Source organism: Nipponia nippon, unplaced genomic scaffold, assembly GCF_047370975.1.
Source record: "Nipponia nippon isolate SJK-2023a ecotype South Korea unplaced genomic scaffold, ASM4737097v1 scaffold_8, whole genome shotgun sequence".
NCBI classification, from domain to species: domain Eukaryota; kingdom Metazoa; phylum Chordata; class Aves; order Pelecaniformes; family Threskiornithidae; genus Nipponia; species Nipponia nippon.
In genome coordinates this window covers 31,533,477-31,547,851 of record NW_028262402.1, presented here as the reverse complement: position 1 = coordinate 31,547,851, position 14,375 = coordinate 31,533,477, and the positions used below count along the sequence as shown (strand labels likewise).

Sequence of the window (14,375 nt, the reverse complement as noted above, 5' to 3'; positions counted from 1 at the left end):
AACAGAATTTGGCCTGTTGCCATGAAAAAATAATTCTGCATGCCAAGTTAAGCTTCCAAATTTGGTATTTTCTAAAGCATTAAAGGTTAATCTTATAAAAAAGAGTGTGTGGTAGTGCCTGGCCAATTCTTTCTTACATGGAAGAGTGCCACAGCACAGTGGTTGTCTTCAGGCTTGCTGTGCAGGAAGGTTTTCTCACACACGAAACAATAAGAAATATAAGAGATGAAAAGCAAACATTTCTGAAATACAAGCTTTCAAGAGGATTTTTTTCTGGGAACACATTGTGGCGGTGTTAAATAAGGTGAAGCATATTGCGTTGTTGAAAATACCTTTTTCAAATCAAGCAACCTTCAGCATGTACTTCTGTCTCAGAGGTGACTCACCAGGGGATTATAGCAATTTTTCATCATGTGCAGGTAGTAATGACTTAACACCACTAACTTTAGTCAATGAGTTAAGCTGGCAAGGAGTAGAATCAGAAGAACAAACCAGCATTTAGGGCTGGAAAACACCTATTAAATCACTTAAGTCTGCTTTATCCCTGCTGCTGATTATTTGTTCTCTTAAGTACAGTTTCTATTGTGTCTTTCAGTCTATGCAATTAGACTTTAAGACTAAAAGACCATATGCTTCTTCAGGAAGATTTTCTCAGTTCTGCACACTTGTCTTTGTGTTACATTGCCCACTTACTCTTACCTGAATTTCTTATTCTACCCTAGATAATTAGTCTTTTTAAAATATGCTTAAAATCTTGCCCCATTTTGCACTCTGTTGCACACTGTTTAATTGAATACACCAGTAAACATTAGGTAGTCTCTGCATCTCATAAACTCCCATGTGTATTTTTTTAACTCATTCCAGTTTCACCACCTTTTTTTCTGCCTCTGAAACTGCATGGTTTCATGATATACTATTATTTACTGGTAAACTTGCTATCTTGAATGTTCCTTAGGTGTGTATTTGGGTACCTTGTGTGATGAAAATCATATTCTCCAGATTCATTCTTGAGTTAAAAAAAGGGGGGGGGGGGAGAAAAAAGAACAAAAAAGAGTAGTTGGCCTGCTCCTTCATGATTTTTAGTTTCCAACAGATCCTTCAGTGTAATCTACAAGTCTTATGTGATCACATAGCTGCAGGCACTATGATAAACACACCGAACATCCCCTCAAAATTATAAAAAAATTGCAAGAGGTGATAGCAGTGCTGTATCTTTCTCCTAGTCCCTTTTGCTACTTTATCCTCCTCTTAAAGCTTAATTCTTATCCACTGTTCTACCTTAAACAGTATTTCCTGATTAAAGTAGGTACTGCCAACAGGTATTTCAGTGTATGTACAACTTATAGCATGTATTGCAAGAATACTACGCCATGCTTTCTAGTTCTGAATGAACACTGGAGTACAGCCTCCGGTTACAATACCAAGAATTTTGCCATTTAAAAATAATTCATATTTTTTCCTCTCTGCACTGCTCTTTGTTACTGTGGTAAAGCAGTAGTTTAAGCTACATCTACTAATTTTATTTGTAAATCATCTACATTTCTGGAAATACACAGTCAAAAGAAATCTTCCAGTGGTGAATATTCATTTATTCATAGTATTTCTAGTTTTGTTTGTATATGACTGGCTATTGGATTGTCCTACTTGAATAAGAAATGGATTGGAAAGGAAACTATTAAAAAATTTGAACTGAAATATAATTTGTAAAGTGTTCTAAATCAATGCAAGTAACATATTTTTGTGGTTTCATAAATTTTAGGAGGATGTTACAGCAGCAGCTGAAGTACTTAATATGATTTCTGATAAAGCAGTTTGTTGTTAAGAAGGTTCCTGGCTTTTGCCCCTGTTATAAGCTTTATAGATTTCCTGTTTCCTTTTACTAAGACAAAAATACAGATGAAGGGATAGCTCTACAAGAGAATGCATCGCAGGGTAGCAGTTATGGTCAATTACTAACAAACCAACCACATTCAAATATTTTTTTAAAAGAATGCTCTTACTAAACTTCTGAATTATCTTTAGCAGTTGTTCACCCAAGTTTTACAGAGGGTACTAGAAAATTTTTCAGCAGAAAAATCACTCTTACTGGATCAGAATGTAACTTAAGGCTTGGGCTTGTTAACACTCGATATTTCTTGTCATTGCTAGTCATGCCTTATTTTGCAATTTTTCTGTCTGGATGTACATAATAACTGCATATTGGTGGAGGGCAACATTGAGACAGTAAACAAGTCAAATCCTTATTGTTTGTTGAGATACAGTAAATTTGTAGGCACTGGCAGTGAGAATGACCTGTTAAATAAGAAAATCTCATTCAAACTTGTGATTTGGGGAAAAAATTGGGAAGTGGCTATAAAGAGGTATAATTTTCTTACTTATTTAATAAAGTTTAACAGTGACTCAGATTAATTTCAAAGTTGGTATTAAGTATTAGTCACAAGAATAACATACTGCTGCTTCAATACTGAAGTTTGCTACTTACCCTTTGATTTTTTTTTTAGCTGAACATTGAGACTTTTGTGCGTATTTTAACATCAATGCAGAGAATATAACTGATTGATAGTTGAATTCTAATGAGTTGATATTTGAGAAATAATCTGAAGAAAGCATAATTGCAACTTTAAGATAAGTATTTATTCTTGTACATGGAAAGCATACTTTGAAGAACAGGCACTTCCCCTCAAGAAAAATGGTATTGTTTTGATATTAGCAAGCTTGCAGATTGGAAGATGAAAAGATCTTTCCAAAGTCCTTAAAAATTTAAATGAGCATAGGTTAACAATATAAATTGATTAATGGATTCTCTAATGATAACAAGCACAATAAGAAAAAGGTTTTTGAATACAAACCATCAGCATTGTGTTTTTTCTGAAATTAGCAGTTGTACTGTCAACATTGCATCCCATTTTCTTAGAAAAGAAGATGGGATTTTGGAAAATATAAAAATGTAATCAAGCAACGTGTATAATACTGTAGTATGCATAAATGTCAGATGAATCATGAAGAGAAACAAATCAAGACAGATTGCACAGACAGACTTTCTCTTTATGTTGTTAACTCTTTGAAAGATGTTTTAGATAAAGACTATCCATCTGAAAGTCTTTCTAGACAGACCAAAATGTACAGACAATTTGATATTTTGTTTGGGGCAAACCATCAAGTAAGTTGTAAGGTCTGTTATTATTTAAATAGATCCTGTGTTGATCTAAAGAGGGTTATTGGCATAAAATGGCCTTGTAATTTATTTAGCCTTTCCTATAGATTGTAATTAAGATACTGCTACAACACAACGGTGATATATTTTTGTTTGTTGAATCGTTCAAAAATTCAAGGAAATCCCTTATATAAAAAAATCATTAAAAGTCAGTAATGACCCAAATTTATTTCAGAGCTCTTCAAGTTCAGGCATGGATTAGTATTGTTGCAGTTTTGGAGGGTTTGGTTAAGTTTCTCCTGCATTGCGCGTGATTGCTGATTTTAGGAGAAAAACACAGACAGTCAAGATCAGAATAGCATTGTTATGAATTACTGTGTGATCACATTCTAAAATTGGAAAACATGCTGCCTCAGTTTAGACAGCCACGTAGCACTGAGTAACTTGGTGTCTAGGTTGAATGTAGATGTCCATTTTTAAATGTTATATTTGAAAGTATTGGCCATAACATTTCAATGCCTCTGGTGCTCTAATTTCTAAAAGTGAAGTTTAAAACAAAGTTTTAGGAGTCTTAATTTAGCCATTAACTGAATAATTCAGAAAAAAAATGCTTTTGAGATTCTCAGCTGGGACTGTGAGTCTGCATGAAGGCTAAGGAGGATACTTCACTGGCTTTAGTTTAATGACCTGCTAGAACATTGGCTTGACTCTCCAGTCAAAAGCCAGATTTTCACAAACTTCTTTCTGTTTTCCTTCAGGCTACCTTTCAGTATTGTATGTGTCCAGCTCAGACGTACAGTAGTAGTTGTCTAGTAAGTCTGCATGAGTTATAGCTTGTTCAAGAAGTTGAAACAAATGTTCAATATCTGAAATAATTGTGGACTGGATTCCACACGTTTGTTCATTAGAATCTCTTTTAAGTTTAATAAATCTCAAGCAGTCGTTCTGGTTCCCTTTTCCTATTAATTGCATTGCTGAACACAAAAGCTGTGTTATGTGCAGAATGACTGAGCTTATCCCTACTAGAAAGGAGTTATGTTTGGTATCTAAAGAACAATAACAGTTTGCTGCCTGGCTGATCAATGCTAGATCAAGTTCACATTCCCAAGCTCCCACTCTCTAACCTACATGTGCAGGGGGTGGAAGCATAGCAGAGAGAGGGAGGACAGGTCCCCTTTTACACAGAAATGTTGAACTGAGACTTGCCTAATAAGGACACAGCTGGGCTTGCATAGCAATAAACATTGATTTTAATCCATTGCTTGTAAAAACATCCTAAGAAAAGCACAGAAGTTAACAACCAATTAATTTTTAGCCTGCCTGTTGTTTTCTTTACCCAATGGAAACAATCCATAGAGGTTTAAAATACTTTTTTGAGCTACCCTGCAAGAAAACAGTTTTTCTGTATTAATTAGGAAAGAGTAGCCTTCGAAATGGCCGAAATCTCTCCAGTTTGGAGTCCCTTATAAGTAGTTCTAGTGCATTGGAGACAGGATATGAAATAATGAGAAGTCAAATGCTACTTTACGAAATAATATTTGAGATTGTTTTAGTACAGGAGGATAGAGAGTTGGGCATGAAGCTGAAGTAAAATTTTTATGTGACAGGAACAAGTTGCCATCTTACCTCTCCAGTAGTCTAGGGTTTTTAAAAGAAACACACATTTTACTTCCTGGAAAGTTTCCCTGTTTTCTAGGCTTTTAGAAAGACATATTTGTGATTGGAAGGAATGAATATGTGGGGAAGATGTATTTCATGCATGCGTATAAACATATACCATGTATCTGAAATCCATGTAGCCCTCTGTAATGCTGACCCAAAAAACTGTGACCTGCTGATTCATGCAGTGGCCCAGTCAGAAACTCAAAGTGATCCTGGGGGTTCAGATCCTGCCGTTGTGTTCCCAGCTGGCCAGAGCTGGGGATGGAAGCTCTTGCTTTTGAGTCCAGTGCTTTTTTCACACATTCTGCAAAAACACTGAGCTGCTGAATTACTTCTAGAGAGCAGATGTAACAAAATTTGTGTAATGGTCTTCGTTCCATCTCCATCAGTTCGTTGTCTTCCACAGAAGTTGATAAAAGCAACGTCAAGATCTTTCCTGGTTTATGTTACCTTCAGTCACCCCTTTTTTCATTTAGCAGTGCTTCATAGTCGGACTGAAGATTTAGATAATGATCACCTTCTGTGTAATCATGGAGGAAATAAGTAATTCTTCTAAAACTCATTCCGTCTCCATAAGAAAGGGATGTTTTTCCAGGATGCTTTAACTATTCTGTCTACTCCCTTCTCAGCCCACAGTCAAATTTAAATGCTGAAATGAAAATGTCTGGAGAAAGATAGGTTTGAAAAGGCTATTGGCTGACAAAGCTATTAGTCAATACAAAAATGATCAGTAAAGGTCATGGTTCAGCTTATGGTTGTTATCCTTAGCATATGAACTAACAGTATTTCATGGCCAGAGGGCTAATGGACTTTTGCCTTGAATATGTTTCTTTACTGGAGTTGCTGGAAGGATTTTTGATTGCTTCAACGGATCAGTAAGACTCAGAGGTCAGTACCTCTGAAAGATGAATTTTATTTCTTCAAGAAATAAAGTCTGCCTCCTTTTCTTTGAGTGTCTTTGTACTGGAAAAGGAAAAAAACCCACACTGTCACATCAGTGGTGCAGGACTTTCCAATATCCATGTTGAGGCACGTTTTTCTTTGTTTTTCTCTGTAATTAAGGGAAAAAAAACCCGAAAACAAAACAAAAAAAACCCTGAAAACAAAACAAAACACAACAAAGGGCTTTCAAAACCCTGTGTCGTTTGGCCAGCCAGCAACTGTCCACTGCCTACCAAGATCTTGGTGTTGGCTAGAGCCAAAGTGAATTTATGGAGCATTCTCTTATGTCAAAGAAACTTGAGCCCTCATCTCTGTCCTCTGGGTTCAAAATGTCTGGATTCAAATTACTTTTAAATTGACAGAGTGCAGAGCCAACCTGAAAGCTGAGGTCTTACTTCCATACACGACTGTATTAAAAAGTGTTATATCTTTTACATTCACTGAAAGGGTTGTCAAGCACTGGAACAGGCTGCCCAGGGAAGTGGTTGAGTCCCCATCCCTGGAGATATTTAAACAACATGTAGATGTGGCGCTTAGGGACATGGTTTAGTGGTGGACTTGGCAGTGTTAGATTTACGGTTGGACTCGATGATCTTAAAGGTCTTTTCCAACTGAGATGATTCTGTGAGTCTATGATTTTGTGATCTTTTAAATATTGTCTTGCTACTTGTAGAAGAAGGTGCTGTAATTTGCAGTCTGGACTGTGTTGAAAGTTCGCAGCACATGGGAATACTTCTCAAGGGGAAAGGTCTAAATATAAAAACGATAATCTACTTTTCAAGTTGCTCCAGAGAGGCACCTGTATAGTAGTGAGAGCACCTGGTGAAATCAGGAGAGAAAAAAAATGAGCATTTTAGCATACTCAAAAACATTATTATAATATAGATAATATAATGCAATATGATACATAAATTATGTATCATTATATGTTACATACTATTATGTAGTAATAAGTAATAAGCATATTATTTAGAGATCCTGTGTTCATGTGGTCAGAGATAGCTTCTTTATCAGATTATGAATCTGATCTTGAACTAAATAGGTGGGTACAGCGATTCATTTTTACCTAGGAACTTTCTCCACAAGGCAGGGTTGCTACTGTGGATATGAAGGATGTATTTGCATTACCCCTTTGAAAAAAAATATTCCCACCACAGTATTTGAAAGTCACATTGCAGTGTACTGAACGTATATCCTCAAAGTTATTGTTTCAACAGGTTTTTGTCTTTTGGAGGTAGAGATATTTTCAGGAAGGGCAAGTTTGACTTGAACATAATGTCTCTGTAGGGGTGTTACATTGAAGAATATCAGACACAGGATGCTGATCTGAAAAGAGCGTGTTTACACCACCACAGAGACTCTTGGAGGAATTAGAACACTTGGATTTATGGTATCAATATAAATTACCATCTCTCCTAAAATACAGATAATGTCAGAACAACTTGATTTTCCGTTTCAGTGAATAAAGCTGTCCCCATCAAAACTGCACAAAATCAGTTGGAGGACTTGCTGTTCTTAGAGGAGCACATTCTGGGCTGGATTTCTTTTTCAGTGATTTTGATCTGCCACTGATATACTGCTTCTTGCAATGCAGATACACTAGCCATCTTGCTATTTTCAGTTGTAACCCACTGCCTCCTTAGTCTCTCTGTCAAATTCTGATAAAAGTAGTGTTTTAGAAATCCTTGCAATTATTGCCCTTGGGGAATACCATCAAATGTTTCAAGCCATTATTAATCATCTTGTGAGCTACTGGATAAAATACTTTTCTGTATTTTCCTTTTCTGAACCTTTTTCCAAAAGATTGGAGGCCAGGTCTCTTCTGCTGAAGCAGATTTCAGGTCACACAGACTGTTCTGAGGGCACATTGTGTTCTCAGTTTCCAAGTAGATTAATTTTCCCACTTAAACTAGTGTTCTTCTTTTTCCTATAAATCATCTGTGTGGCAGGAAGAGTTATGTATCTTGCATTTTCTCGTAGTTCCTTTAAATTATCCTGTATTGAAATCACAGAGGTGATGGCATCAGCCTTAAAAAGTAGGCAGCATCATTCTAGTACCATAGAACGAAACTAGGTGGGGAGTCCATTTTTTTGTTTATGTGACATGGGAAGGCATGGAAAGGTACAAAATTGCAGTTTGTAGACTGGTGAAGTTAGCTACATCCTCTAGGAGAAAACATGACATGATGGTAAAATCTTTAGACTTTTCTGTGCACTTGCTGGTATACGTGGTGTAAAATTCAGTAATTGAGAGGAAAATAAAATCTCTAGAAATTAGAGGCTGGAAAATGACTGCATTAGTTATCAATCTCCTTTGCTTTGCAGAAGCTCTTCTGAAATTCATTCACAGGTGATATTTTTATTCCTCCATTTTAAATTTTTCCTTTTTGCCTTCTAGTATCTGAGGACTGCTGGCAAGCCAGCAAGACGGCACTGATGCGGTGTTCACCTTAGATAAAACAACCTTCTTAGTTTATCAGTATTGAATGTTTTAGCATTAGAGTAGCACAGACCAGCTGAAGTTAGAGACAACTTGTGCAAAGGAAAAGTGCATGATTACAATTTTTCATTAGTTATGAAATATCATTAATAGCCATCACAGCCTGAACAACTTAAAACTAGTTTCTGTTTCAATTTAAAATGAAACAGTTGTCTGTTGCACAAATATCCTGTTGTTTTCTAGGCTGTGTACAATCCTGAATGTTCATTGTATGCTTGGGATCTAGTCTGACTTGAGGAATAGCTAGTGTAAATCTTTGCCTAAGTTATTTATCAGGATATTGGGCCTGTCTTCACCCAATTGGTAGAAAGTGCTACCTCCTCCCCCGTTTCAAAATTCAGTTATATTTAATCTTGCTGCTGCAAAAATGAAACATGCTTTGACATGTATAAATGCTTGTTTGCAATCTAAGTGTTACATAGGACAGCTCCTTTAGCAGTCTCTGAAAGAAAGTCTTCCCAAGTAAAGAAGGATACGGAGGATGGACTAATCTCTTCATTTCTGTTGTGAGGGGATTCAAGCCTGACAGCCACTGTCACGCGGACAGCAAATGGGACTGTTGGCGGAGGGCGACGCAGTCATTCTCCCTTTAAGTTGGGTGTGCCATCAACCTTTTATGTATGTAAGCAAGCTCCTTCCTTTTGAAGTATGTAAGAATACAGTAGGAGACCAAATGTTCTTAAAAACATCTTTTCTCCCCTCCTTCCCTTTCCCTCCTCCCCTCATCTTTTCCTCTTCCCCCTCTCCCTCTTGCCTGCTCTCTCTCCCGCTCCCAATTTTCCCTGCAAAATTTCCTAGTCGGACCATGAGCTAAATCTTAGTGAAGCATCAATAAGTAGAGTTAACAGTTGACTGCACAGCCGGTGTGCTGTGACCACAGCTTGTTAGACCCACCCTGCTTCTGCCCCTTGCTTTCCTTCCCCTGCAGGCTGTCTGTATGGCTATGCTGGCTCTTACCTTATGCCGCAGCGCAATCCTCTTACAGCGGACGAGTGTTGAAGGGATGATGTGCACAGCAGCCAGCACCAGGGAACCCCAGGTGTTGGCTCCACAAGGTATATTACCATTATAAAAAGTCGATAACAATTCCTGTTGAGTTTCCTTCACGGCTGTGCAGCTACTAACAGGAGAACAGGAGCTACCTCTTGCGTTTGAACACTCAGCGTCTTTGCGCGTTCAGGGATTTCCATCCCAAATCAGCCTCAGGGTCTGCAGGTCTGAAAATCAATGTCTCGTGTAACTTTTTTTCCCTAGTTTTCTCCAAACGTTTGACAGGAGAGGAAGTGTAATTCTTGAAAGGATTTGAAGTATAAATCCGTTTCATTGTTTCTATGACCCAGTCTTTCCCATAACTACTTCTGTGGGAATGCACAATCTAATCTGTTAACTGATCCAAGGGAATATTGTTTAGGTGGTTGTGTTAATTTGTGTTTGCCATTAACATAATTTTTTGTTCATATTCTTGTTCAATCTCTTTGAACTATGCTCTCTTAGTCTTTCTTCATTCAAACACACACAGTTCAAGAGTCAATTTATAGGAGCTTTCAGAATTACCATTTAGTAGAAAATCTGTCGTGGCTTTACAAAATAAAAATAAGTTGTTGATACAGGTTTTAAGTAGACCTGTTGCGAGTGTGAAATAAAAATCTATAGTAAGATTTTCTACTGTGATATCTCTATTAAAAAGTTGTTCTTTGTGCAATGCTTCATAGTGAAGTTGCTTCTATTTAAAGCATTGAGTTTGATCTTGGCTTTGATCTAATGCTTTTGATCTTGAAAGAAAGATGTTGTGGCAGTAAAACAAAAAGGGTAGGAGAGAGGTTTTTTCTTTTTTTAAGTGATAAAGGGATACTGTCAAGATTTAGTATGCACTAATTGGACCTACCTTTATTTACTTAAACCTGTTTGCAAAGTCCATCTAATTCTATATACGGGAGGGTTTGCTCATGCACGTGCTTTAATGAGCCTTATTCTTTTACAAGAGCACAGATTTTCTTTTGAAGCTTTCAGGGAATTGTCATACATAGCACAGAGTATAAATTATTTTTTAAATAGTGAAAATACCTTACTAGCATCATTTTAACTATACCAAGTGTGATGCGGTCTGTCCTTTATTGTCTCTCATTTTAAATGGTAAACACAAAGCACGTAATAAAATCCTAACTTAAGAATTTCTAGTATTCGGATTTTGCACGGCTGACATTACTTGCGTCTCCCCCATCACGGTGGAGCTTGACTATCCTCCTCAAAGGGTGCGGAAGCATCTGCTGAAGTCCCGTGCCTAAATTTAATCACCTGCTCGCAGTCTCTTGTTGAATAAAGCGTTTCACTGAGGCCTCAGTAAAGGGCTTGCTGTGCCGTAATAAGAATAAAAAGCTTTTAAGATGCATTTCAGACCCTCCAAGGTAATTTAATAGTTGGATTCTTTAGATGCCAAGCAAGTACTGGGGGGAATCTTGAAGCACTTAATGGTGATGATGCTTTCTCTCTTGCCCAAGCCCCATTAGGCCGCTCCTCTGTCTGTCAAGCCCGGTGACAGAGGCTCTTTACAGGAAGGTTAACAGGACAGCGTCTTTCATCCTAAGGGACGTAACGGGAGAGCCGCTCTCTAACCGTCAGGCTGTAAGCCCGTGACGGGCGGGCGTGCAGGGCTGGGCAGGGCCGGGCCCTCCCTTCGGCGGGGGGGGGGGCGCGGAAAGCCGCGCCGCGCCGCGCCTGCAGCCGGTGCCCGCCGCCGGCGCCGCCAGCAGGGGCAGGGCTGGCGGTACCTCAGGCGCGGCGCTCGGGCCGGGCCGGGCCGGGCCGGGGCAGGCGCGGAAGCCCCCGCGGGGCCGCCCCGGAGCCAGCCGGCCCTTACGTCTTTAAGGCAGGCTCCTCCTCTCCGCGGGGCTCCGGGGGCCGGAGCACGGGGGCGGGGAACCCCGCGGAGGTGTTTCATTTCCTACCGAGGGCTGCGGTGTGCCGGGGCCGGGGCCGGGAACGGCGCGATGGGACGCGACGCGACGCGACGGGGCGGGCGCGGCTCCCGCTCCGGGTGACGCCGGGGCAGGACCGGGCTTCCCGCAGCGCGTCCCGTCCCGTCCCGTCCCGTCCCGGGGCCCCCCGATCGGGGACGCTCCGCGGGCGAGCCCGCCTCAACCTGCGCTTTCTCCCCTGTGTAGCCTTTGCTGGAGGAGGGTGAGACTTGGAAGCAGTGTCAGCTCGTCCAGCAAGTGAGCGGCGAGGTGAGGAGAAAACCTTTCGCGGCTGTTAACATTGTCGTGTCCCCCCTCCTGCTCCTTTCCCTTGCCAGTCGGCTCCTCGAGTTGCCCGCCCAACACCCCTTCCCCACCCCTGCCACGCTTTCGCTTTAAAAAAAATAATCCCTTTCGTATTAGGAATAAAAATATTTGCATGGGAAAAAATAAACCATGTGTTATTACTTTATTAAATAATAACAACCCCACCGTCTAAATTTGGCGTTGGTAGTCTGGAACAACATTCGAGTGGGTGGCTGGAAATAAATTTCGTACTTGAAATAGAAGGTGTAAGGGATAAAGCGCAGAGATTTTCCCTAGGATTTTTGTGCTTTGCAATGGTAACTTTCCATTTGGCAACCCGGTCTGGCATCAAACACGTTCTTTGTGCAAAAAAAACTTAAACTGAAAGCTCTAAGGTGAAGAATACCACCTCACACTTTGACCATGCACAAGTAACTAACCAGATTACCTAAGACCATGTCATTCCGAATGGGAAAAGTGCTTTTCCTCTTTCCAGTGAAGCAATGGAAAAAATTGTCGTGAGTCGCTTTATAGCTTCTTAGTAATGCTGAATAGCTGCACTCAGGTCGCATCTTCTTCCTAAAAAAGCACTATGTATGGTTTTGAACTCCAGGTCACAAAATGGATGCAGACAAACCAGAGGGTCCGAAAAAGCGGCAAGAAGAAAAGAAAGCAGGATGAAGCCGTTTTCCAAAAGGTAAGGGTTCATGATGTGCATTTGTGTAATGGGACAAAGGGCAGCACATCCAGAATGCTGTCCGATGACGCCCTCGTAAACTCTATAGAGATGTTCTTTAGCTTCTTCAACAAGGCGATGGTAAAAGGGTGTTACTGATAAAGTTTTAGTCTCACTATGTAATTACGAGGGAAAGAAATCAGTAATCTTTTCAGATGTATGTAATTTAGGAGACAGAATTTCCCTGTATTTGTATGTAACTGGAACATTCTGAGGACGAAAGAGAAGAGTGCTTTCATCAGAGAAATCAATAGCACTTGAGAGCTTTTGACAGCACCTGCACCACTATTTGCAAATTTTCAGGTACTGGTAGCTGAGAAACAGTTTTAGTGGTTGATACTGGGACAATAATAGATGTGATACATACGCTGAAACAAATGTTCTGACTGTGCTGTTGGCTCTGCATTCAGAGGGCGAGTTTGAAAATCATCTATTTGCAACATAGGTTTCAAGTAATGAAAATGTGTCTGGATGGTTATTTTTTAAATTACTACAGAGGATTTTTAAAACTGAATACAACCTAAATTAAACTATTTTTAAACTGGTGATTTTTGATTTAGCTATTGTGAAACATTTGTTCTATAATGTTGGGTTGACCATTTAAATCACAATGTAGAGAGGTAAGTAATTAGCTGACACTTCTACTAAATAGCTGTTTTCTGTCCTCTGAAGAAAAAAAATGTGAATAAAGATGCATTTCCAAATGCATTATTAGAACTATGTTTTTTTTCCTTGCTTTGGTTTTACAAACAAATTTATAATAATTTTTTTAAACCCTTGTTACCTTTAAAGGATTAAAATAGCAGTGTGTTGTTTTGCTGTTTCGACAGTCCTTCTAGAATGCATGATGAATCATTGCTGTTTCTGTAGCCAAATTCTTGCTGATAGCATGGCTGCCAGCTCCTGGGATGTGTTGCCTTAGTATGGGCATTGCAGTATATGACAAATGTCTACAAAGTGCATTGTTGTGTGTGGGTGATTTACCAGCTCCATGGTGAGTTAAAAAACCACCAAATAGCATCCTTCAATTCACTATTTCTTATATTTTGTAACTGGAATACATCGTTTAGGAAAGATGTTCTGTGGTGGTGTACTTCAGAATGACATGATCTATGCAGAGATAGCATAAACTGTTGCACCAAATAATTCCATTTCTGTTTACATTTCCGTATGTGAATGTTTGTTTGAGTGTATGTGTAGCATTTGTATTTACAATCATTTTATGTTAAGATGAAGAAGAATTTTTTAAGTTAAAAAAATGTATCATCATGTGAATTTGTGAGCAAAATGCATTGACGGTACAAATATCCCTAGTACAAGCTACAGTCTGCATACATTTTTAAGTAATTTTTAAATGGTACAAAGTAGGTCCCCTGCTACGTCTTAACAGTAGGCTTAAAGGTACCTTATGCTGCTACACCCCTCCTCATCTCTCTCTATAGGAGAAAGCTTCCTCAGTGCAAAACCCCTTTGTACCGATAAAATTTCATTTCTGTTGGGGGGGTTGTTCTCCTCTTACTGCTCCCAGGTTTGTGAGAGAGAACTGAAGCATGTAGGCTTGCTGTGTTAGAAATGCAAAACCTAATGTATAAACCTAAGATACACTCACTGTTATTTTAAACAGTAATTCTTGAGTAAGGTCTGTGAGCAGAAATGTGAATTAAAATTGAAGGCAAGAATACACATTGTCTCCTAATATCCATAAGTATTAATAATTCTGGGAGCTCCATTGCAGATTCACAGCACTGCGTCAGCAGGGTGCTTAACCCCAGGGGAAGGAAAAGGCGTAACAATAACCTTGCGTTTGGTAGTGAAACCGTTGACTGGGCACGGAGGGTGGGATTCTTCATGTTCCCTGGAAGTTTGGTCATTGCAATGGTGACTTTTCCAATATAGTTAGAGACGAGAGAAGATAAAAACGGTGAGGGACCTCTCTGGTGCTGGCAGAGCTTTATTATACTACTTGGTTTCAGAGTTGGTTACAGCTAGGTTTCCAACATGGACTTACCAGTCAGCATGGTGACCAGTCAGCATGGATGGCGCTAACCTCTGTTCCACTAGAATTCTTGATGTTTAGCTGTGTCCATATTGGCCTGTAGCAGAAACGGCATCATATAGCAG

General features: G+C 39.4%; 1 protein-coding gene across 3 annotated transcripts in view; it reads left to right on the top strand.

Moving 5' to 3' along the window:
* The window catches only part of AOPEP (aminopeptidase O (putative)), a 209,057-nt gene that overhangs the window by 117,052 nt on the left and 77,630 nt on the right, over positions 1–14,375 (top strand). For all 3 annotated transcript variants that reach the window (XM_087741672.1, XM_087741673.1, XM_087741671.1), the window contains 2 exons: positions 11,420–11,482; positions 12,132–12,215. In XM_087741672.1, coding sequence (XP_087597798.1) covers positions 11,420–11,482; positions 12,132–12,215 — 147 coding nt within the window. The remainder of the gene's footprint in view (positions 1–11,419; positions 11,483–12,131; positions 12,216–14,375) is intronic.